Source organism: Anopheles coluzzii, chromosome 2 (genome assembly GCF_943734685.1).
Source record: "Anopheles coluzzii chromosome 2, AcolN3, whole genome shotgun sequence".
Lineage (NCBI taxonomy): Eukaryota > Metazoa > Arthropoda > Insecta > Diptera > Culicidae > Anopheles > Anopheles coluzzii.
The window spans coordinates 39905677-39929662 of record NC_064670.1 but is presented as its reverse complement, the minus strand read 5'-3'; the positions used below and the strand labels follow the sequence as shown (position 1 = coordinate 39929662).

At 51.1% G+C, this 23986-nt stretch overlaps 4 protein-coding genes across 9 annotated transcripts; 1 reads left to right on the top strand and 3 right to left on the bottom strand.

Moving 5' to 3' along the window:
• Window positions 1-317: 317 nt before the first annotated feature.
• Window positions 318-9685, top strand: LOC120951168 (serine/threonine-protein kinase Warts-like). Of its 6 annotated transcripts, none has more exons than XM_040369715.2 (8): window positions 318-522; window positions 3475-3653; window positions 3741-6843; window positions 6939-7059; window positions 7141-7256; window positions 7342-7411; window positions 7491-7686; window positions 7767-9685. In XM_040369715.2, exons 2-8 carry the CDS (start codon window positions 3516-3518, stop codon window positions 8202-8204), a joined length of 4182 nt encoding a protein of 1393 aa, XP_040225649.2. In that variant the 5' UTR covers window positions 318-522; window positions 3475-3515; the 3' UTR covers window positions 8205-9685. The 6 variants fall into 6 exon arrangements, with proteins under 6 accessions (XP_040225649.2, XP_040225651.2, XP_049462675.1 ...); XM_040369717.2 differs by lacking the exon at window positions 318-522 and adding an exon at window positions 889-1062; XM_049606718.1 differs by lacking the exon at window positions 318-522 and adding an exon at window positions 1094-1518.
• Window positions 9686-10761: 1076 nt separating this feature from the next.
• On the bottom strand, window positions 10762-11364 carry LOC125906850 (uncharacterized). Its single transcript, XM_049607522.1, has one exon. The coding sequence runs from the start codon at window positions 11362-11364 to the stop codon at window positions 10762-10764; it is 603 nt and encodes a 200-aa protein (XP_049463479.1).
• A 252-nt stretch (window positions 11365-11616) lies between these two features.
• On the bottom strand, window positions 11617-20782 carry LOC120950190 (calcineurin-binding protein cabin-1-like). Its single transcript, XM_049606717.1, has 23 exons — window positions 20589-20782; window positions 20386-20499; window positions 19657-20310; window positions 19409-19580; window positions 19237-19338; window positions 18980-19160; window positions 18730-18916; window positions 18403-18659; window positions 18168-18336; window positions 17788-18090; window positions 17541-17703; window positions 17315-17471; window positions 17104-17241; window positions 16755-17033; window positions 16341-16682; window positions 16090-16263; window positions 14996-16016; window positions 14662-14916; window positions 14431-14594; window positions 13896-14358; window positions 13243-13816; window positions 12011-13181; window positions 11617-11931 (listed from the first exon to the last, which is right to left on the bottom strand). The coding sequence occupies exons 1-23, from the start codon at window positions 20676-20678 to the stop codon at window positions 11763-11765; spliced, it is 7299 nt and encodes a 2432-aa protein (XP_049462674.1). The 5' UTR covers window positions 20679-20782; the 3' UTR covers window positions 11617-11762.
• A 265-nt stretch (window positions 20783-21047) lies between these two features.
• Window positions 21048-22836, bottom strand: LOC120951328 (toll-interacting protein-like). Its single transcript, XM_040369986.2, has 4 exons — window positions 22677-22836; window positions 22073-22198; window positions 21608-21985; window positions 21048-21532 (listed from the first exon to the last, which is right to left on the bottom strand). Exons 1-4 carry the CDS (start codon window positions 22716-22718, stop codon window positions 21263-21265), a joined length of 816 nt encoding a protein of 271 aa, XP_040225920.1. The 5' UTR covers window positions 22719-22836; the 3' UTR covers window positions 21048-21262.
• Between the last annotated feature and the right edge of the window lie 1150 nt (window positions 22837-23986).

The window sequence follows — 23986 nt, the reverse complement described above, 5'->3', positions numbered from 1 at the left end:
CAGCAGCGGACGGGTTGGACAATGCAGAATCAATAAACCAGCCGACAAAAGGATGGCGTGCAGATTGCAATCAATAAAAGTGCTACAAGCAGCTATGTTTGTTTTCAGGCAGAATTTATTTTAATAGAAATTTATTATGAACTGGTTGTAGAATATTTGCTTGCAAAATTTGACCTGCGCTACGTTCTTCAACCCGTTGTCGGAGAATGTGACTTCGCAGTCGACCAAATCGTATTCAGCGCCGACAGGTGCCGAAACGCTGAATTCCCACCGCGTACGGTACCATGCGTGTGTGCGTGTGTGTGCGCGCACCGTGCGTATGTGTGTGCGTTCTTTTTGTGTGTTGTTGATAAACGTCAAAACTACAAAAATTTGATATTTTCGTGACGAGAGAATTGCTTCACGAGGGGTCCTGCCTGCACTACGACAACTCGCTCGGATCGGATCGCGATCGCGGGCCTGCAACAAGCGCGCAATCAAACCGCCCCACTGCAAACATATTTGCCAGTGAAATATGCGAAGGTAACGTTTCGGTTTGGCCCCGTTTTCCTTTCCACCGTCGCAGTGGTGGTGTGGTGGTGTGGGGCTGAATTTTTCACTTGCTACGGAGCTGCCACCCTGCCCTCCTCCGCTGGCGCCCTTCCCCTGGTGTGTGTGTGTGTGCGTGTACGATGAAGAGGAGGAGACAGTTGCGTCCGTGATTGCGTGCGTGCGTGCGTCCGTGTCTTTTTGGAAAGTGTAGAGGCTGCACTTCCCTTCGCTGGAGGGGCTGATGGTGACCACTCCACCACCCAACCTTGCCCGTCGAGCTGTTGGTACCCGTGGAACCACCCTCCCTACCCCCCCAAAGTGGAAGAGCGCAGGGGAAGGTGAAAAAATGTGCCCGGGACGGGTGGTGGTGCTGGTGGTGGCGGGTGCTTTGCTACAGGGTGACAGTGGCGACGGTGTGTTGTGGAATGAGAAGCAGAAGAAGCGAAAAAAGCAGGTGGAAAAAGTGGAACCGTGAAGCAACAAGAACGAACGCACTGTGAGACTGTGTGCGGGAGCGAAGCAATTGCATTGGTATGTGGAATATTATTTTCGTCGAGATCACCACACACAGGCAGGCAATAAAGAGAAAAAACGCGTGTGATTGAAATGGCAAACGGTGCAGGGTGTGTGTGTGAGGGGGAGGGAAGAGAGAAGTGGGGAAGAGAAGGGAGGAGTGAGAGAGGAATGCCAGTGATGGTGGTAGTAGTGGTGTGGTGGTGCACGATCATCGCGATGATATTCTAAGGGCAGAAATACTCGCGCACACACACACACACAGCCATACATACACAACCACATGCACACGCATGCACGATCGCGCTTCCACGACAAGGAGAAAACGTAGCGGAGAATATATTCGATAATCGCGCGGCTGACCGTCGAAGGGATTGTGGAATGTGGAATTGTGGAAGCAAATCCCACCGTGTGTCTTAGTGTGTGTGCGTGTGCGTTTGTGCTCTTTTAGCTGTGGTGGTGTTGTGCGCGCGTGTAAGTGTGTGTGTGTGTGTGTGTGTTTGACTGTGTGTACATGTGTCGCTTTTTGTGTGGATGGAGCAGGCTACTGCGCGCGAGATACAGCCTGAAATTCGGTGGATTTGTAGCAGAAATTGTGTGTTTCACCCCTGTCCGGTGGTGGTCCGAGGAGTGGTCTGCACATCCCACACTCCCCCCCCCCCCACCATCCTTGTGCCGGAGTGAAATAGTGGCCGATCCGATCTGGTCACATACACTCTCGCACACACGCAGGGAGCTTTCGTCTCGCGTAAACAAAACTGGGAACGAAAATGGAGTACGCTGGTGGTGTGTGATGGCCTTAGCCACCAGTCCGCCGTGCAGCAGCACATTCCATCGATCGTACCGAGGGCGTGCTAGCGGTGAGGAGTGGCGAAGGGGAAGCGAGGGTGAGCAGTGTCGATGAAACAACGATTCTGTGGCGTAAAATGTGCATCAAAGCAAGCGAAATTGCCCACGAAAATATCATCCTCCTCCCAACGCCAGTGTGTGCGATCAGTCGAAGGAATCCAGTGCAGTGTGTGTATGTGTGTGTGTGTGTGGTTGTGGAAAAATCAATTTTCTGATGCATTGCAATGGGGCCCGCACGGTCGTCCAACGTCGAAGAAAGAAGGTCCAAAGCCAGTACAAATCCAGCGGAGAGAGGGACACAAAGTAAAACTGCTTAGTAAAAAAAAAAATAGAGGGACTTTGCCTCAGAGCTCAGGGGCGGGAGGGGGTGGAACCCAACTGTGCATTCCATTGCCCCCTCCCTGACACGATGACATTTACGGCAAAAGGTGGGGGAGCTAGGGGGAGCAGCGTGAAAATCCAATCGAATTCAATAACAATGTGCACACCCACCTGTGTACAGAATTGGTGCCAATCTGCTATTTTTTTCTTTTTCTGAACGTGAAATTCCATTTTCCTCCTGTCAATGTGGGTGCATCGAGTGCTCCGTAAATGATGATGATCCTCACGGAACTGGTCACTGCTCACGATGCTTCCGTTACGCATGAAAATCAGAGCAAATGGTGAAAATATGTAATATTTTTCTGCTGCATAATAAATAAAAATGCTGGGAAGGCCATCAAAAATTGCACTTTGCCTTCCACCATCCAACAAATGGAGCGCTGCCTTCATGGGCGGCGCGGGGCGGATCATTCTAACTGGCATAACGCAACGGATAAAAAAAAGATAAAAAGAAGAAGAAGCAGGGTAGAAAAAAACACTGCACACAGAAACGTGTGTGACGTCTTCTTCTTCGTTTTTTTCTCCCCTGCCAATCCGTGCCCGTTTTGCTTTCTCACTTTGCATTCCGTGCATTCCACGAATAATTAGAATAAACACGCATCGGTCGGTGTGTGAGCGTGAGCCCCCCCCCTCGCTCACATATACGTGTGTGGTGTGTGGTGTCCCGGAGACCGCGAGTGCTCTGTGCGCGCGCGACGTGCGGTGAGATGATGTGCGATGATGTTCTGTGCTGCGTGAGTCACACGCAATTTATGCAGCGAGCGAGGGCCCATACAAAGATGATCTCCGTTTCGCATTGCTGCCGTGTGTGTGTGTGTGCGTTTTGGTTGGTGATCCCGATGGTGGAGAGGTGGGGAGGAGGCAGAAATTTGCTCTTTTTTTGCATCGTGTTGCTGTGATTTCTCGTGTTGCAAAAAATAAATGGTTCTGCGTAATTTTAAATATGTGTGTATGTGTGTGTGTGTGTGTGTGCGTGTCTATTTCCACACATGCGGTGGAAAAGTCCGCATCCTAGCAACGGGGGAGTGTTTTCCTGGACAGAGAGAAGACAGCACAGTATGCTTGGATTGACTCTGAAGTGAAAACAGAACTTCCCCCATAACTGATTGTGAATTCGTTATCATCCGCAAAGTGGCATTCCTTGCCTGGATTACTAATTTTCCATTCTGCTCTGCCATGCTCTCTTCTTTTACCACCCAGATCTAGGAAATAGCAATAAGTTATGCATATTATAATCCAGCATGAATGGAAAAGGCGGCAAAGTTCCGTTGTCGGTGGCTCGCCACTCGGCGTACAACGCGATAGCACTGGAGCAGATCAAAAACGAGTTGCAGCCGTACGAGACGAGCCAGCAAGCGCTGGGTGGTGGTGGTGGACAGGTAAGCGAACCAGCTCCGGCGGGGCTTTTGCCGCTTCCGCACTCTCGCGCTAATCCGATCCCTCATTTCGATCCACTTGCCTTCCAGCTCGTCGCACCGCTGAAGCGCAAACCGAGCATCGAGAAGGATGCGCCGCAATCGCCGCTGCACATGCAGCGCACTAGCCCGGCGCTGGACTCCGGTGCCGGCAGCTCCCGCTCGAACAGTCCCCACTCGCAGCAACCGTTCTCGGCGGCGCACGTGGTCGGCCGCAGCTCGCAGTACTCACCGTCGCCCTGCCCGACCAACTTCAGCGATGCGCCCCCGATTCCGCCGCCGCGCTGCTCCTCCACCCCGTCCACTCCTCAGCCGCCGAACCCGATGCATCTGCTGAAGCGCATGTCGCCCGCCTCGGTCGCGTCCGGCCGGAACGGGCAGTTTGGCGGCGCGGCCTCGCAGTCGCCGGCCCGCGGCTCCTCGCCGATCGCGAGCAGCGGCAACCATCCGGGGCTGCGGCAGCCGATCATCGTGCAGAACGGACCGCAGGTGCAGCAGCAGCTCAGCCAGCAGATGGCGGTGTACACGGGGAACGAGCCGCCGCCCCCGTACCCCCAGCTCGGGCCGTCCTCGCCGCCCAACTATCTGACGTCGTTCCACAGCCGCCAGAGCCCGACGCAGTCGTCCTCGGCCCAGTCGGACTTCCGCAAGAGCCCCAGCTCGGGCTTCTACTCGAACGCGTCGATCGGCTCGTCCAGCCCGATCACGGTGTCGCAGGGAGCGGGCGGCGGCGGCGGCGGCAGCGGGCTGCTGGGCGCCGCGATACAGCGACCGATCCCGCTGCAGCCGAAACCATCCGCCGTGCATGCGCCCGCCTCGAAAGCGGCCCAGCATCCGATCATCATGCACTCGGTGAAATCGACCCAGGTGCAGAAGCCAATCCTGCAGACGGCCGTCGCACCGGCAGCACCGGCCGGAGGCGTGCCCGGGACCAGCGGTGGCAGTGGTGGTGGTGGTGGTCATCCGCTGCACAACAATCCACCGCCGCCCTCGTACGCCGTGTCGGTGCAGGCCAAGCTAAACAAGGCTGCGTCCGGCTACGCAACACCGCCACCCCCCTCGCCGTCGGCCCTCGGGCATGAGGGTGGTGGGGCGGGTCGGCACGTCGGCGCTGCAGCCAGTGCTGCCGCGGGCGGCCCGGGCAGTGGCGTACCGAAGCAGCCCCTGCGCGCCAAACCATCCCTGCCCGGGCTGCAAAACGTGCTTCCTTCCAATGTGCCAGTGCAGACGGTCGGCAGTGGTGGTGGTGTCGGTGGCGGCACAATGAACGGCCAATCCTCACCCGCGCAACCACAGGCGCTGTCGGGCAGCAGCAACAATGGTGTGTCGAGCGGTAGCAGCACCGGCTCCCCGAACGATCCACCATCGTACGACACGACCATGATACTGCTGCAGAAGCATTCATCCCCCAAGAAGGAACCCCCGCCGGCTTATCTGCTGGACGGTGGCGGCGGTGGTACGCCTCCACCGTTACCACCCTCCCCACACTGTCCCCCGTCAGCGATGGAAATGGAGCAACAGCAGCAGCAACAGCATCGAAATAATGGCGGCAACAATCACCACCAGCAGTCATATCAACACCAGCAGCTGCAGCACCACCACCACCACCTGAATCATCATAATCATCTTCTGCATCATCAGCACCACAACGGGCACGGCAATGCCGACGGTGGTGGCATGGTGAACGGCAACACGAACGGTGGTGGTGGCAGCGGAATGAACCAATCCAGCAACTCCAGTACCAACGGCAGCAGTAGTCACAACGCGAACGCTAATACGATTAACGGCAATATGAGTAATAACGCTAACGCAAATAACAATAACAATACAATGAATAGTATGCATAACAACAACAATCATAATAATCACGATCACGCAATGATGCACGGGGGCAGCAGCATCGTCAGCAATGGAAAGGTGGTACCGCCAAGCGGCTTGTCGCGAACGGTCGACGACGATCGGCACCATCACCATCTGCACCCTCATGCTACCAACGGGTTGATGCAGCAGCACCCGGCCGATCCGAAGCCCAAGGCACCGCACAAGTTGTCCGGCAGTAGTGGTGCGGCACAGCACACGTTTTCCGGTGCGCTGAAAACGCTCGGCGCGCTAATGGGAGGTGGCCAGCAGCAACAGTCACAGCAGCAGCAGCAGCAGCTCAACCACCAACACCACCAACAGCAGCAGCAGCAACAGCATGATGCCAAACAGCGTGGCATAGCGTCCACTGCGGCAAGCGGTGGTGTGCGTAGCAGCCTCATGAAATCGGTCCGCTTCCCGGGCACCGGTGGCAACACAAACAATAATGGGCCCGCGCCGGCCTACACGAACGGTGGCGGTGGGATGGATCACGGGACACCGAGTGGCAGCAGTACCGCCGAATCATCCCCTGCCACAACACCCACCTCGGCGAGTGGTGGTCGAACAAGCTCTGGAGGTGGAGGAGGAGGAGGAGCTGAAGCTGGTAGCAGTGTTGCCAGTGGAGTTGGAAACGCTTCCACCAGTGGTGCCAGCAGCAGCGGCGGCGGCAGCGCTGCCGGTGGAGCTGCAGGTGGTGGTGCTGGAGGAAGTGGCGGTGGCGGTGGTGGGGAGGATAATCCGCGCAAGATCAAGCACCAGTCGCCGATACCGGAGCGGAAGAACCTGTCCAAGGAGAAGGAGGCGGAGCGGTCCGAGTGTAAGGTGAAGCACTACTCGCCCCAGGCGTACAAGTTCTTCATGGAGCAGCACATCGAGAACGTGCTGAAGTCGTACTCGCAGCGCAACTTCCGCATCAAGCAGCTGGAGAGCGAAATGTCCAAGCTCGACCTGCCGGAGGAGACGAAGATCGAGATGCGGAAGCTGCTGTGCCAGAAGGAAAGCAACTACATCAGGCTGAAGCGCGCCAAGATGGACAAGTCGATGTTTGCGAAGATCAAAACGATCGGCGTCGGGGCGTTCGGGGAGGTGACGCTGGTGAAGAAGATCGACACCACCAACCATCTGTACGCGATGAAGACGCTGCGCAAAGCGGACGTGCTGAAGCGCAACCAGGTCGCGCACGTGAAGGCGGAGCGGGACATTCTGGCGGAGGCGGACAACGAGTGGGTGGTGAAGCTGTACTACAGCTTCCAGGACAAGGACAATCTCTACTTCGTGATGGATTACATACCGGGTAGGTGGGGCAATCCTGGGGAGGGTGGGGGGTGTGGGTGCAGTGAGAGGTGGATGTGATTTAAATCGTGTTTTTGCTGTCGTGTCGCCCACCAGGTGGAGATCTCATGTCGCTGCTGATCAAGAAAGGAATCTTCGAGGAGGATCTAGCCCGTTTCTACATCGCCGAACTGACCTGTGCGATTGATAGCGTCCACAAAATGGGATTTATTCATCGGTGAGCAATTGGAGCACACAAAAAAAAGAAATATTAAGATATTAATGGACCTCTATCTTGTAACGCAAAATATCCTTACAGAGACATCAAGCCAGACAATGTGCTGATCGATCGAAAGGGACACATCAAGCTGACGGATTTCGGTCTGTGCACCGGGTTCCGATGGACGCACGATTCGAAGTACTATCAGAAGAACGGTATGTTGAGTGCTCAACTGTTGTATTATTCATCCATCAACAGCTAGCCTAATAATAATCTGTGCGTATCCTTTTTCTGTTGCAGACCATGCCAGGCAAGATTCGATGGAAGCGTGGAGCAAGTTTGGTCCCGATATACCCCCACCACTAGAAAGGTAACCAGGGGGAACGATGAATTGGTTTGCGACCCAATTGCCTATGCTAACGTGATTTATCCATTCCATTCCATTGCAGGCGAAAGTTCCGTGAGAAAAACCGCGCCAAAGCACACTCGATCGTCGGCACGCCGAACTATATCGCACCGGAGGTGTTGATGCGTAGCGGCTACACCCAGCTGTGCGATTGGTGGAGCGTCGGCGTCATCCTGTACGAGATGCTAGTCGGACAGCCACCTTTTTTGGCAAATACGGCAGAGGAAACACAGATTAAGGTAGGTTCGATCGCTTACTCACGCGCTACGTTGTGTTGTGTTTTGGTTTTTGGCAATTCACACACTTCCCCTTTGCTTAGGTTATAAACTGGCGGCAAACGTTGCGCATACCGGTGGACGCGCATCTGACGCCGGAAGCGATGGACATCATACTGCGGCTGTGCAAGAACGAGGACGAACGGATCGGGCGTAACGTGGACGAGATCAAGTCGCACCCGTTCTTCCGCACGATCGACTTCACCAAGGACCTGCGCAGCCAGCAGGCACTGTACGAGCCGAAGATCAAGTACCCGACCGACACGTCCAACTTCGACCCGATCGATCCGGGCCGGCTGCAGGACTCGTCCTCGTCCTGCGACGAGAACGGCCACGGCAACCTGGACGAGGTGTGCGACAGTGGCAAACCGTTCCACCACGGGTTCTTCGAGTTTACCTTCCGGCGGTTTTTCGACGACGAATGTGATCACAAAATCACGCTCGACTCGAGCGAGGGACAGGCGGAAGCTATTTATGTATAAAAAAGTAATCATTACTACTAATATTATTAATCTATCTAATTATTATTGCCGAAACACACCTACCTATAGAGGGGCGCTTCTTAATCGTAACCTTTTTTTTAGTAACTCTTCTAATCCACGCGCAAAGCCTGCGGAGCGCAGTGTGCGCTCGTGCTGCTATAACGGTTGTGCAGCAGCAGGTGTAAAAGGGAAGTAGAAGTTAGTATTTTGTGTGGGGGAAACGGAAAGAATGGCAATAGAGCGAGGGGTGATAGCTTATCGCGTTAGAAAAGGATTTGAGAAACCAACACACCCACATGAAAACAGGAATTTTAGATAGAAAAATGAAGGTAATTACAACACAAAGTGCTCTTAGAAACAAAACTATTAAAACAAGATATACACACACAAGCAAACGGGAAATTTGAGGCCTTTTTGGGAAGCGTGAGATGAGGGACAACGATATTTGCTAGTAAATTTACAACCACAAAAAAAAACACGCTAAAAGATGATTGTAGGGCAAGGGAATGAGGAGAGAGGTTAGGGTGATAACGCATCAGTGCCGCTTCAGCTATATATATATACAGGTTTTTCGTTTTGTCGATGAATTAATATAACTATTATTATTTTATTACTTTTATACGCGAATTGTTGTACAGTGCAAATATGTGTGATTCTGGATTTACAGAGTATTTAGAAAGTAAGATTGGGGGGCTGAGTGGAAGAAATAAGGAGAGAAACACACACACAAACACACACCCACACGCAGCAAATGTGTGGTAGAAGATATATACAAACAAAACACTAGCAAAACCCGTATTCTGAAGCATAATAATACTCTCAGCAGAATCGAAAGCGTCAAATACGTTCAGACAATCGAATGTAAAGGTAAAGATAGAAACGAACTAAAAATGAGGTAAAACAAAACAAAAAAAGCAATGAAATAGTAACAAAAGAGATGAGAAATAGAAACACATCAAAGTAAATGCAAAGGTGAACAGGGCAGTGAATGGTGAGGGGGAAAACACACAGCTACGGCAAGGAGGTAACAACAAAGGAAAACACTTTACATACAACAGTAGCAGAAGCAAACTATTTTAAAAGCACGACGTGTTACAAGACGAAATAAAAGCAGAAGCAAACCCACTGGAAAACAAAACTAAAGTGAAGGAAAAAGAAAAAGGAAGAAATATGCATGTTATGTTGGTTTTTTGTTGTTGTTGATATATAAACTACCATGGAAAAAAACGGAATAGGAAAATGGAACCTTATTTTCACATCGGAAAAACGGAAGCGAAAAAAAAGCAAAAACAGAACATAGGAATATACACATGCAAGATAGCAAGATATCCTGGCACGCGGGAGAATAGGATTGGGGCCTTAACAGGACGGTTTTATCCGGTACGCGATAGCGAAATAGCGACGAGCCACGCACGAGATAGATGGTACCTTTTTCTCATCACAAATAAAGAACGGAATAAAACAAAAAAAGCCAAAACGAACGAGTCGAGCCGACGTCTCTCTCTCTCTCTCTCTCTCTCTCTCTCTCTCTCTCTCTCTTTCATCCCTCTCCCTCTCTCTCTCTCTCTCGTTCATCCCTCTCCCTCTCTCTCTATCTCTCTCTCATGTTGGCCTGTTCACGATAGAGGACGTCGATGTAACATGGCTTGGTCAACAATCATTCTCCAGGATGCTTGGTCCCTGACTGTAGCATCCCATCCATGTCCGACAGGTCTCGCTTCACCTGATCCAGCTATTGAGATCGCTGTAGAGTTGGGTTTTATGAATCTTTCGTTGAGATTCATTCATGTGAATCTTCAGTGATGAGTGATTTGAATCTCGAGTCGAATCTTCAAAGATTCATGAATCTCAAAATATTGAATTTGCTCAATCCCACCTAAAACTTACTCGTTTGGATTCAATCCTCGCTCAAACACGCCCAGAGCGTTTGCATCTTCCGCTCGGATGGTCCAAGACTCGTGTCCATAGAGGACCACCGGGCGAATCAATGTGCGACATATTTCACATTTCGTGCGGGCTCGAAGTCTTCTGGATCTCAGCAGTCGGTGAAGTCCATAGTATGCACGATTCCCCTGCACAATGCGTCTCCGGATTTCGCTGCTGATGTCGTTGTCCAAAGTAACGACCGTCCCGAGATAGCAAAACTCCTTTACTACCTCGAGACTGTTGCCGTCAACTAATACGCTGCTTCCCAGATGGACTGAGTCTCCGGCAAACAGGTACTTCCTCTTCGTTGCATTCATTCTCAATCCAATTTTTGCTGCTTCGCGTTTGGGTCGGGTGTACGTCTGACACACTTTCGCTGTTGGCCTGCCGATGATGTCGATGTCATCCACGAAGCTAAGAAATTGGAGAGACCGGTAGAGGATCGTACCACGGATGTTGTTGTCTCGCCTCGCGCTTTGAAGAGCAGACAGGAGAGTCCGTCACCTTGCCTCAGACTCCTGTGAGATACGAACGATTCCGACAGTGCATCCCATTAATGGTGGCCTCTAACAGCCGGATCTACTTCCCAGGTAAGAGGTACTACTGCATGATGTTTCCAGCTCATTCCAGTCTATGGTGTTGTAGGCCGCCTTAAAGCCGATGAACAGGTGGTGCATAGGGAACTAGCGCTCTCGGCCCTTCTGGAGGTCACTTTCTGCCGTAGAGTGAAAAATTGGTCGGTGGTAGCAAGGGGCGTAAGTCTGCAGAACAGACTGTAGGTGGCATTCAGGACTGTGATGGCTCGAAAGTTCGAGCAATCCAGCCTGTCGCCCTTTTTGTAGACTGGGTGAATGACACCCAGCTTCCACTTTTCCGGTAGTTCTTCCTGCTCCCAGATTTTCACAATCAGCCGATTCATTTCGACGGTAAGCCTCTCCGGCGCCATCTTGAAGAGCTCGGCCACCAGTCCATCGCTGGCAGCAGACTTATTGCTCTTATGCTGCTTGATGGGGCTGGCAATTTCATCCAAAGATGGCGGGGGCACCTCGTCGTCGGCACCAATGTTGTCGCTGGTGTTACTGCTGTGCTGTTGCTGTGGTGGTTGCCTTGTTCTGCCACTTACTCCAGCCTCTCCTACCTCCGCTCCATTTAGGTGTCCTTCGAAGTAGCACTTCCACCTTTCGATCACCTCCCGCTCTCCTGTCAGGCGATTTCCTCCCACATCTCGGCACATTGCGCTTTTAGGAGCAAATCCGCTCCGTGCCTCCTTCAATCTCCTGTAGAACAAGCGGGTGTCCCCCGGGTGCGCGGGTGTGCTGCTACACACTTTCACCGGTCCAGTTTGAGCCACGGGATAGGCTAACTCCGTTGGCTGTTAATCACGGTGAGTTTCTGGCGTAGCTTTCGAACCAACGCTTGGTGTTACTTATGTACCAGCGAGAATTTTCTCAAAAGGGTAAGAAAATAGAAAACCGTTGCAAAATCGTACAGTTTAAATAATGTTTATTGGCAGTTTCTGCGAGCTTCTTACTAAGCACTATATTATGATAAATGCAAACAATCGAGCGATCACGTGTATCATTGATCAGGAATCAAGCCGCTCGTTGGTAGCGCGGCATGATCCAGTAACGATCATTCCAGCACGATCACGTCGTCCGGATCATCCATCGGTTTGGGTTTGGTGTTGGACGATGGGGGACCCTGCTTCGGACCGGTGGCACCTTCACTTTCACGCGCTTTGTTCGCCTTTTGTCGCTCGGCTAGCTTTTGCTGTAAAGTTTTCGCTTGCTGCTGGCTGGGCCTTAGGAAAAAGACCGGGAGAAGATGCATTAAGAGCAAATAGAAAAAAACGAACTGTAATTTCAAATTTAATCCCTTACCCAACGCCCATTGTATGCGTCGCCATCGACGGAGAGGATCTTCCAGCACCACCACTGCCGCTACCGATCGCCGGCTTCGCCCCTCTGCTGTAACCGTCGGCTTGGAATGCTCCCGACGCTACTGGTGTGATCGTTGCACTGATTCTTGGCATGCCACCCGTCGTGGTGGTGGGACTAGCAGTGAAACGACTTCCTCCTGCTGGACCGATCGGACCGGAACCACTACTACCACCAGCCCCAGTACCTGCTGCTGCTGCTGCCATACTCACCATTGCGGCCTGCATCGCCATCGTATTGGTGCTGGAGGCTTTGTTCGATTGCTTTGCCGATTGCTTTCGGCCACCGCCACCACCACCACCACCACCCGTTGCCGTTTGCTGCGTGGTACGGTCACCGCCCTTCATGCTCATCAGCAGCGAGCGTGCCATGGTGGGATACTTTTGCAGCAGCTCCGCATAGGACGCTAGCAAATCCTTTGGCAAGGATCCAGCCCCGACACCCAGCCCGGCGGCGGTGGGGAGCGTTTTATCCGTTCGGTTGACGTTCACCCCGGTGGCTGGTTTACTGCCGCCTGCCATTGGAGGTTGCACGAGGACGGGCTCGATCGACAGGCCGGGCACGCCGAGCTGCGAGATGGCGGCTTGATGCGAGTGCACCGGTCTGCTGTACGGTGTCGGGCGCGACTGTTGGCCCGCTGCGTTACCCGCTTTACCCTTGCCCTTCGTTTTGCGGCTTCCCGCCGGCTCCTTGTGCCGTGCCGGTATTGGTCCCTCCGATGGGGTAATGGTAAGGATCGGCGATGGTGAGGAAACGCGCTGCGACGCGCTACCGAACGGTGAGGCCACGCGTGCATCTTTCTTCGTTGGCAGTGTGCCCGTCAGCGTGGACATCGGGGTGAGCGTAATGGTGGCAAGCTGGTGCTGCTGGTGCTGCTGGTGCTGCTGCTGCTGCTGTGGCAGTTGATCGAGGTTAATGGAAGTGATCGTACTGCTGGCAGCTGATTTGCCACCGGAAGCCTTTTTACTTCCACCAGCTGCTGGCGGTTGATAATCCTTTCCAACCATTCCTTTCTGCAGCCCGGCCGGCAATGGAGGCAGTGGAGAGGGCGTAGAAGTGCTCCGATCGGTATTGGGGGACATCGACACTGCCTGTTTTTGCATTTTCAACGTAGCTGTACATAGAAGAAAATGCTATGAAAATGAGTGCAATGTGCGCGGAACCGTTCAACTTACTCAAATACTCGTTCAGGGCGGCAGTCATCATTGGATTGGTACCGAGTGATGCGATGTTTGGGATTGTACTGAAGAGCTTAAGATACTGTTGAAACAGGGCGGCAGGATTGGTGGTCGACGATGAAGCAGGCAATTGCTGCGCTAGTGCACTGACCGCTGGCAACGGAGCAGTCGAACCGGTCGGCATCGGTAGGAGCAGTTCGTTCGGGGACGTTGCGGAGAATGCCATCGATTTCGTTGTGGTGGTCGTTGACGCGCCTCCCATCGTCGGCATTGTGCTGGCAGCGGAGGAGGTGATTTTAGAGCCGCTGGCACCGGCGGTCGAGGTTGCTGCGGCATCGTGCATGATTGGCGTGATGGTTACACGGGACGAAAGCTCTGACATCATGCTGGACACGCTGGTTCGAGCGTATTGACCCGATGGACCGGAATAGCCTTGCTGCTGAACAACCGTCTGTTCCACGCTCGACGATGTAACGATGGTGGATGCTGCTGCGGGCAGCGAAGGGTTGACCGCACTGGATTTGGTCCCACCCAAGCGTCTGTTCTGTTTCGTCAGCCCGGGAATAAAATTCTGTTGCAGGCAAAGTAACAAAAAAGGCGAATCATTTGATGTATCACAGTAAAAAAAAGGATAGCCGAGCCTCTCTTACCGCAGATATGGGCTGCATCGGTACGATCATTGTTGCAGGAAGTTCGCCACTGGTGAGCATCTGCTTCGAACCATTGCCACCATTGCCTGAAGCACCCGCTCCTCCAGCCCCTGTGCCACTGGCCGCATTTTGCTGCTTTTCCTGCGTCTTTCGGTAGTTGATTTCGTACGTGCAGAGCTTTACGGCCAAATCGAGCAGGCTGGCATTGTCCGGCAGTTTGAGGCCCTTGTCGCTAATGAACGCTCGGTACGCGTCGATCAGTACCGTCGCAAACAGCGGCTCCTTGGACTGCATGTGCTTGATGATCTTCCGGTACGCCTTGTACACGTCGACCATTAGCGAGAGCAGCTCGGCATCGTTGTGCCCGTCGGACGCTTTCTTCAATATGCTGCGATACACCTGCACACAGAACAGTATCGCCTGCTGGACTAACTCTTTCCGCTCAAAGTCATTTAAATATTTCCTATCCGGAAAAACGGGGGAAACACTCGCATTAGCAGTGGGACAAATGGAGATGGTGGACCATGTAACTTACTTGTCCGGTTCCGGTGTGCGCTGTAATTGAAGTGCCAACTCCAGCAGCACTTCATGCTCGGAAAATTCTTTCAACGTTTCCATCAGCACGATAACGCATTTCGAGATGTGTGAGGCAAAGTTACCCGGCCGATCGATATCCGATGCAGGAATACGCCACAAACCCTGTAAATGGATCGAGACGGTACATTTAAAGCTCACCCACTACTTCAAGCGTACGGTGCGATCTTACATTGAAAAAGTTGGTCGTCTTCCGTTCGGTAAACAGTCCAGGTATTTGATTGCCGAGCGTGGTACGATACGTGCCGAGCAGCAGCTGGCGGGCACTTTCGAACGACTTGGTCGCACCGGGCGCATGCATGAAATGATGTATCAGCCGGTACATCGATTTGTAGTGCTCGGGGAAGCGCGTTATGCACTCTTCCAGGTTCTTAATGCACAGCTTGAAGATGGTATCCCTCTGGGCGGGGCTGATCGTTTGTTGGTTCTAAAATGGTAAGAATGATTCAAATGCGCCGTTAGTACTTTCTGCCGAAGAAGTTCGTCTGTTGCTTTCCATTGCTTACAATAAGCTCATCATCCGTCGAGGTGCTATCACTGTCCGTGTCGGACGACGAATCCGTATCACTGTCGGACGAATCGCTGCTCGACGAGGACGTGCTAGTCGTGGTCGTAGTGGTGGTCGTTGTGGACGTAATTGCGCTTTCCTGCGAACCGCGGCGCAGCGCCGGGTTTTGCGGATCGCCCAGCTGTTTCAGCTCCTCCACCCGGATGTGTTCGAGCATGCGGCCCGCTGGAGGGGGCGGATTCGCACCAGTGGTGGCCGGTGAAGGTACATTCTCATCTTCCACCACTAGCACATCATCCGTTGCCGGTTGTGTTTCGACCGGTTTCGGACTGTTTAGCGTTGGAGTAGTACCACCCGCCTGTTGTATCGGTGCTTTGTCACCTTCGTCGACTGTTGTAGGCGCGGACGATGCCCCATCGGGTTGCACTGCTGTTGTTGTTTCGCCCGACTTGCCCACCTTCGGCGATGCAACCGAAACGTCCATTTCGACCGGTCCTCCCGCATTGCCACCGTTTGGCGAGATCTTTCGCTTGAGCATGGTTTCGTTAATTTTGGCACGATTCACCGCGAACGGACTGGTGGACAGCTCCTTCAGCGTGCGCAGAAACAGCCGCGACGTTTTCTTGTTTATCGGCGAGTGCTGCTCCACGTACTTCATGATGGCCGCGTTGATGCGGTAAAATATCTCCAGCGCTTCGATCGCCAGCTGGGACGGGCTGCTGTGATTGATCTTGATCGGATAGGTCGCATTACACTCGTACAGATATTTGGCCGACTTGAGGTAGTGGGTCAGATAGACGGCCGGGTGTTCCTTCTTCTTTTCCGCTATCTTGCCCAGCATGTAGTGATGCAGCCAGATTTCGTCCTCGTGGTTCGGCCCATTGTCCTGGTTCGGTTGCAGCTGCTGCTGCTCATCGATGCCGTCTCCGGCCGCGCACAGCTTGATCAGGCTTACCTTATTGAAGCACGTGAATGCTATATCGAGACAGCGCTCCTTGTGCGTTTCTACCAGCGCGAAGCTGTGATGGAAGAGGATCCACAAAGGGGTAAGTTAGGCAGTGCTACGTCATTTTATCAGTGCGAATAACGTACCTTTCCATGGACAGTGTGTCACTCAGCAGCTTGAGGCTGCGGGAACAGAACGAATGAATGTTGTACGCGAAGGAACCGTACTCGATCCACAGCTGCGAGTCTTCTTCGTTCAGCTGCAGGCACTGATCGAAACACTTCATCCCATTGTCAGTTTCGTCTAGAAATTCCTGCAATCTGGAACAATAAGACACCCTGGTTACACACACACATACACCGCTCCGTTTTTGCACAAACGTTTCCCTGCCACTTACGGTATTACTTCCGTTGAGTTGAGCTTAGTTTCAATTTTGCTCGCCTTGGACAGCGATATGCCTGCCCAGGAATCGAACCGCGCTGGTTCCAGGGCCAGATCCATCACGTAGTACTTGATCGCACGGGTAAAGTCCTGAGTTTTGAAGTAGAAATCAGCCAGCAGATAAAAGATTGGCTTTACTTCGCTCTGCAAAATGTTCGCGCCCTCGGGCAGCGTGTTGCCCTTGCCATCGATGAACTCCGATATGGGCCGGGACAGTTTCATCATATTGATATCGCTCGGTATCAGCAGAATGATGCGCTGCAGCAGCGCTTCCATGTCGGTTGAGATCGATTCTAGCCTGGAATTTAGTATGAATAGTTATATCGAACCCGCTTAATACAATCACCGACCCCACACGCCGCTCACATACTTATAGGAATTAAAATCGGGCAGCCGGTCGGGTCGGTAGAGATCAAACAGTTGAATAGCACGCTCCCAGGTAAGCGATACCTGTGCAGCACAATGGTCTTGTATGTGCCGGAGCCGAGGTCTTTTCTGCGGATATCCGTACAGGCAGTACGTCACCTGTTCGAGATATTCGTTTAAAATCTCGCGGAAAGGTTCCAGCATTGGTGAACGAATTTTGGGTACCACGACGTCGAGTGTGTGAAACAGCAGTCCACTGTCGCCCTTGGAGCACCAGTTTTTCCTGTGCGGCGAGAAAATAAATACGCGAATGCAATAAAAGCAGAAATTAACCACTCCCGGGCGATTCTTACTTTCCGAGCAACTCATGAGCAACGAAACACATCATGATCGAATTGCACAAACGCTCTGGCTCCAATTCTAACGCTCCACTTTGATCGGCTATTGCCGGCGTACGATTTAGCTTAACCGAACTGTCCATATCGTCTTGTCTGTAAAAGCAGGGTGAGGGTTTGCATAAAGTCCAGTGTACAATTAGCAGTCCGCAGCTTTTCTCCGCAATACCTTTCCAAGATGTAGTAAAGAACAATCCACGCTCTCCAGCATTCGATGAGACATAGCTGGGCGGTGTAGTTCTTCTCACCGCTCGGGTCCAGCTGATGGGTGAGCAAACGATGCAACGATTGAAGGAGACGCGATAGATTTTTGCCCAGTATATCAACTGAAAGAATACAAAGGTATGATTGTTTAACAAAACTCGTCACTATTTAGAGAGCCCCGCAACACGCACTCATCACCACCCCTTCCTGCTTGATGATGGACTCGATGTACAGCAGCGCAAAGTTCATATTATTCGCCCACATTCGCGACATTTTGCTGTCGTGCTGTACCGGGGCAGTAATAAACTGCTGGACAGAGTAGGTGAACGATTTTTCCGACCAAAGGAAACATTCCTGAAGTTAGAAATAGCGCGAAAGAGAAGGGTAAATATCGTTACCAATCGTTGATTGCATATAAAGAGCAATCACGCGTGTTACCTCCATTTCCGCCATATTCCAGAGCGATTCCAGCAGCATTTGCATTTGAATGGTGAGGCTGAGAATCGTTTCATTTGGATTGCCAACCGATGTGTAGTAGCCTAAGGTATCCTTCAAGATATCAACCACCTGCTCATGTTCCCCGGCATCGTAGTGACGCTTAACGCGCTCGATGCGTAGCTTCCGTTCAGTTTCGCCGATCAGCTCACGGACCGAGCTGCTACTGATGCGCGTGTTTGCCTTCTGATTTGGAAAGCTTAACTCTACGCGTGAACCATCCGACGATTCGACGAGCTCTTGAATCTGTAAAAGTTACAATTGCCGTGGATGAAAGGTTCAGCGTAAAAAAAATCTACAAATGGTATCGAGAATCTTCTTACCGTATAAAGGTTATCTAACGCTAAATCAAAATTTTGCATACTGCAATCCAGAATGTAGGCAATCCACAGCAGTCGAATGCGATACAGCATCACGATTTGCAGATTGGGTAAACTGTCCACATAGAAACGGCAGCGATGGAATACTTCCTCGTCGAATTGATCAAACACACTGGATAAGGATTGGAACATTTGCATGCCATTTTACTAATTTCGATGTCGTTACACCCTAACATACCTGTTTGTATCCTCCTCACGACACTTTGCCAACCCTGCATCGAGCTTCAGTTCCAGATGAAACAGCGTGATTTGAAAGATCACTTCCAGCCGCTCCTCGGACAGTTGATTCCATGCATCGTAATCGGTAAACTCCACAAAGAACGAGTGTACCTTCAGGTACAGTGAGCGGAGTTCTGGCTTCATCGCAACACCCCAAGATTTAGAAACGTGAGCTAAAAATCCGTACATTAACGCGTACACGTCGATGTCGTTTTTCTGAGCGATATAAAGAGTGTGTGTGTAAGAATGAATAGTCCCGCCAGTGAATGAAACATTGCAATATTACCTTCATTTCGACGATAAAGTTATGCAAATCACATTCACTGCAAAAGTCCAGCTGTGTCGTAACCTGTTGGACATGCTCTTTAGGTGAACCGGTTCGATTTCCTTCCTCCTGCTTGTTTACGGTTTCCCTTTTTAGCTCCTTTTCCTCTTCCACCGTGAAAGGCGAATCTTTGAATTGTAGTTCCTCCCTGCAGAAAAATGTGCAATTATTTTGGGAAATTGCTACAAGAAAGGGCACACAGCGCACTTACGAAAGGTGCTGCTTCACGGCCTGCTTGAAGAATGAGTCCACCGTAGCGTCGACCGGATCATTCACCTCCTGTACGCTCTTCTTTCGGGTCGAGCGGCGATTTTTGTGCCATCCCCATTGCTCCAGAATTTTTAGCTCCGAGCCCCGTCGCCGTGCTTTGTTTTTGGCCTGCTCGTTGGCATCTGTGCAGTGGATGGAAGCATGATTGTTTATAGTACAATGCACTTTGCATCGTTTGCACCTATCAACTCGTCTTACCGACTCCGGAATCAGCACTATCAGCAGCCGATGTACCATTACCATTGGTTTCATCGTTACTTTTCACTGCACCCCCGGCACCATTCGCATCGTTTGCTTCTTCTGCAACAAAATGTGTAAAATTGTGTCAAATGCTGGGTACATTATGCTTGCTCCGGCTCTCAGCACTCACCACACAATTCATCCTCTTCCGTTTCCATTCGATTGTCGTCCTTTGCCGTTGATACATCAGCGGCAGATTCTGTCGGTAGCGGTGCCATTTCCACATCATCTTCCATAGGTTCCGGTTGCTCCTTCCGATGTTCGCAGAACAGTGCGTCGGTGTCAACCATAAAAACACATTTCTATGCAAAAGATAAAAGTCATGTATGAGAGAGAGAGAGAGAGAGAGAAAAAAAAAGATTATGCTACACATCTTACCAGGTCGAGCTCCTCCATAAGACAGTTCACCTGCACCAACGCATTGCCGATCGTTTCGAAACTGAGATCATCGATTTTCAGCACATTTTTAAGCGTCTCCGGCATGGCGGTAATGTCCACCGGCTCCTCTGCCGGGTGGCATGGTTTGAACAGCTCATCGAACGTTTCCAAAGCACGAGCCAGTGGTCGTTGTTTCTCCGCCTCGGTGAAATCAAACACCGGTGGCACGGTGAACACGGTATCCAGATATGGGAGGGTGGATTTAAACCGTTCCCTGATCGCTCGCAGCACATCCACGTACAGCTTGTTGCGGCCATCCTTCCGATGGCACTGGCTGGCCCATCCGTACGCTTCCACCACGTTCGAGGCGCTGCAAAACACGCGCAGCAGCCCCTCCATGCTGGGCCAGTGATTTGGGTTGCGCTTGAGACACTTTTCGAAGTACAGCTTCGATATCTGCAGATGGCCCGTCTTCAGTGCCATGCGCGCCAGCCGGGACATGGTGTACACATCCGTCTCGTCGAGATCCATCGCCTTCATGAGAAACTCGATGGCGAGCCGGTCGTTGCCCTGCTCTTCGTAGATCAGCCCAATGTTGCGGTAGCAGTTGTACTTCACCGCAAACAGTTTGCTGTCCGTTTGGGTGGAGGCGACCTAGAACGATACAAATGGGGTGTTTTGTGTTTTGAAAGCGGTTCCAAGCGGCTTCGTACGCCCGGCGGCTCATACATCGTTGATGACTTGAGTGTCCAACAGCTCCAGCAGCAGCTCCAGCGCATCTTGCTGCTTGTTCTCATTTTTCATCTGCAGGGCGCGCACATACTCCGAGATGGCAATGGTTTCCTAGAAGGAGGACAAAGATACACAGCTGATGATGCTGGCGGAAGCACACCCGCCGCGGGGAGTGTAAACAAACGATGCACTTAACCTACCTCTGCTTCCTTCGTCACTATTAACTCCGTATCGAATCCATTGCTATCTTCGTCGGATTCTTCCTCGTTTAGTGCTGAAATTCGAATCATTTCTAAATGAATTTATCTTACGATTCGTTTATTCGCGTGACTGCACGAGTTTGCGATGGCGGCAAAAGCGACTTTGTTTACATGCCTTCGGTGACCCTTTTGCAAAAAAAAAACACCGCTTGTCACTGCCAACTTAAGGTGACGGATAATGAGCGCGAAAAGTGTGACAGCTTTTCTACACAGAACGCTACAAATGTCGAAAGCGACATTTAGCTTTGAAACGTAAATCGTGATCATTTCATTCAAACGCTTTCTTGCTGTTATCAATTTAACATAAAGCAATTTTTTAAATTTATTTTTTAATTCTCTATCTCTATGGGCCTTTTGGCTGACATTCGCCTGTGGGATCATAAAGCAATGAAACACAAATTTCCATTGGAAGGTGTAAGTCTAGCGTAAATTTATTAAATACAGTTAGAAGCGCTCGTAAATATTAACATAAACAACAAAAATATATTGGAAGGTTCAATAAACTTGCTCACGCGGCGCCACTGAAAATGCCTCCTGCCCGATAATAAGCGCACCATCATATTCCTCCAAATACGGCCCCACTCACTCTCCATTCTCCTAGCGTTCCGAGCAATCTAGCTACTCATCTGCAGCAGGGCATTAATCACTGCATCGCGGTCTTGATTGTTGGCCACGGCGACCGATTTGATCACTTCCTTGTCGACCTGCGGGAACATCTCGTGTATGCGCGTCAGATCGTCGTCCGTCAGCACTGGAGGCGGTGGCCGGGCTACTTGCGGTTGGTTCGGTGCCACGAACACAGGCATCGGGGTACCGGTGGCCACATTCGGTACCAACACGACCGGTGCATTGGTCTGTATCATGCGCGGTTGGACGACCATGTTCTGGAAAAGTGGGAAAAAAGATCCAATGAGCTCGAAGCTGATGCATGAAATCTCCTCGCTTTCCCTGCTACTTACATTAAAGCTCATCACCATGTCGAGGCTACCTTCCAGTCCTTCGCCCTGCTTACCGCTCAGCGGATACCAGTCTTCGTGCGTTTCGCCCCTCAGCACCGACTGGGGGATACGAATTTCGGCCCAGGCAATCAACTCGTCCATCGAAAAGTTACACTCGTCGTAGATCTCGAGCGCAATCGTGTCGACGCCGGCCGGCAGCTGACAGTGTATGACCCGATTCCAGCGTGGATTGCGACCACCGTTCGGTGCCGTCTGCGTTTCGTACACAAAGTGGCCCACCCGCAGACGCACGTACGGATCCATCCGGGTGATGCCGTAGTTTTTCACCAGCTTCGCCTGCGCGATGGTGATGCTCAGGCGTCCGACAAAGTTCGGCGCCTACGGTAGATGGAGGGGTGCGTGAAATGAGGAGCAAATTGGGTACAGTGTGAACATTCGTGTGCGGGTGTGTATGGGCGTACTTACCATATGGGGCGTGTATGTATTGTGGTAACTTTGAAGGGCCAGTGCGGCCTGCCTGTCCGATACCTCCTGAATGTCTTGCGCTGTCGTAACACGCAAAAACTCATCCGGCAGCGGTCCAAGATAAGCCTGCAAATGAAACAAACAGAAGGTTCTAGATTACACCCGGCCGTAAAAATGCTCCCCTGCAAAGGTAGCAAGCTGAAATGAATCGGGAGCAACGTGTAGTGTAATGCTTTTCCAGAAGTATGTTCCAGCTACACTGCAAGTCATTCCCACCTGCGGTGAGATGCATTTGAAAGGTTTCTTGTCACCAACGAGCAACACCGCAACAATTACAAAGCACAGATACTCTGTGGAATCACGGCACTTTGTGTATGAGATTGCACGTTTTGCATAAGATCAGTCTAGCCTTTAACGAAACGGTCCTACCCAGCCCAGTTGGAACATGAATCATATCAACAATGTGTACAAATTACATTTTTTATCGCTGATAAAGAACGACGTAGATAGATAGGGGGTAGAATGCTGCCCTCCCCAAAACCGCTGCGTACGGCAAGGGTGCAGGGGGTGCGACAAGAAAGATATCGATATTTAGGCAATTTACCCGCTTCCAGTGTTCGTTAGATCTTGGCGTCACTTCCTCCATGGCTAGGGACAAAGCAAAGTCCGTAAACAGAGGTCTTTTTTTCACTTGCTATCAACAAAAATACAACACCACCGCCAGCTGGATTTGCAGATATGGCACGAAAGAGACGGCATCTGCCAGGTCGGGTCAACAGCGGGGTTTCCCTCATTCGCCATATTGGATTCTGGTGTGACAACTGAGTGAGTAAACATCAGAAACAAACAACCAACTTTTGGCGCAAAACATAGGGTGAGTGAAAAAATTGATAAATTAACTGGTTTGCGTGGTTTATATTATAAAAGGTGTGTTTTTTATACTCTAGATAACGAATTGCAGAAATCGGTTGTGATTTGGTTAAGATAGAACTTGTGTTATTATTGAATTCGGACTGTAGTACTTGCCTCCTTGGTTAAGTGATTGTGTTCATAGTTCTCATCCAATAACCGACTTTGATGTTTTAGCAATTAAACCTTTTAATAGAACTCATAAATATTGAACAAACTGAGCCTGTTGTTATGAAGGAGTTTGGCATAACGACCGGAAGCAACAATCCGTGAACTTATGAAGGCATATTGTCTACTGGTTCTTGCATCTGATATAATCTGTAACAACAAGATAACAGACAAGGGATAACAGTCTTTAGCGGTAAGTACTCTTTTATTATTCAGATCAAGCTCACTTTCTGCTCTTCTTCACTATGATTCTTGTAAGGGCGGATGCTGATCGATTCCCATACGAAACGTATTCTCCGTTGTTGCTATTGCTTTTTTATCGTGATTTTTACTGCTATTTTGATCCATCGCTACATTCGATTCTGTCCGTAGGAACCATGTGGTTACTTATTTATTCCTCAGATGCTATATCACCTTGTTGGTCTAAGCTTCCTGGAGAATAGTCCGACACCTCCGTCATCTGTTAACTCTTAAACAGAACTTGTGCACGACATCTTTTCACCGCAGCATGTGCCATTGGGCTAGGTTTGCCTATGCAATGCGAATTGGTTAGACAGCCAGACAGCTCATACAGCTCATTACTATTGCACTTCCTTTACAGTCCTGTTACAGACATGGGGTGCCAACTTCTCTTCTAAGCATTCTCCTCACGAATATGATTTAAAGAGTTTAAAAGATAGTCCATATCTCAGTGGCGATGAGGATGAATATTTTCTCAGTTTCAATTTGTATGAGCCAACAGCAGCAGAACCACATTCTCAAGTGGTCATGTACTAAAATCTTACACAGCACACGCTTTCTTCTTGTTTGGCTCTACAACCGTTGTCGGTCAAGGCC

What these genes read in the sequence shown, in the direction of transcription:
- LOC120950190 (XM_049606717.1), bottom strand. Translation starts at nt 20,678, where the DNA reads ATGATTCGAATTTCAGCACTAAACGAGGAAGAATCCGACGAAGATAGC. An exon ending in ACACTCAAGTCATCAACGAT is followed by an intron (nt 20,311 to 20,385) that starts GTATGAGCCGCC and finishes GTATCGTTCTAG; the next exon opens with GTCGCCTCCACCCAAACGGA. An exon ending in AACTCAACGGAAGTAATACC is followed by an intron (nt 16,264 to 16,340) that starts GTAAGTGGCAGG and finishes TTATTGTTCCAG; the next exon opens with ATTGCAGGAATTTCTAGACG.
- LOC125906850 (XM_049607522.1), bottom strand. Translation starts at nt 11,364, where the DNA reads ATGTGCCGAGATGTGGGAGGAAATCGCCTGACAGGAGAGCGGGAGGTG.
- LOC120951328 (XM_040369986.2), bottom strand. Translation starts at nt 22,718, where the DNA reads ATGGAGGAAGTGACGCCAAGATCTAACGAACACTGGAAGCGG. An exon ending in ATACATACACGCCCCATATG is followed by an intron (nt 21,986 to 22,072) that starts GTAAGTACGCCC and finishes CATCTACCGTAG; the next exon opens with GCGCCGAACTTTGTCGGACG. An exon ending in ACATGGTGATGAGCTTTAAT is followed by an intron (nt 21,533 to 21,607) that starts GTAAGTAGCAGG and finishes CCACTTTTCCAG; the next exon opens with AACATGGTCGTCCAACCGCG.
- LOC120951168 (XM_040369715.2), top strand. Translation starts at nt 3,516, where the DNA reads ATGAATGGAAAAGGCGGCAAAGTTCCGTTGTCGGTGGCTCGCCACTCG. An exon ending in AAAATGGGATTTATTCATCG is followed by an intron (nt 7,060 to 7,140) that starts GTGAGCAATTGG and finishes ATATCCTTACAG; the next exon opens with AGACATCAAGCCAGACAATG. An exon ending in CAGAGGAAACACAGATTAAG is followed by an intron (nt 7,687 to 7,766) that starts GTAGGTTCGATC and finishes CCCTTTGCTTAG; the next exon opens with GTTATAAACTGGCGGCAAAC.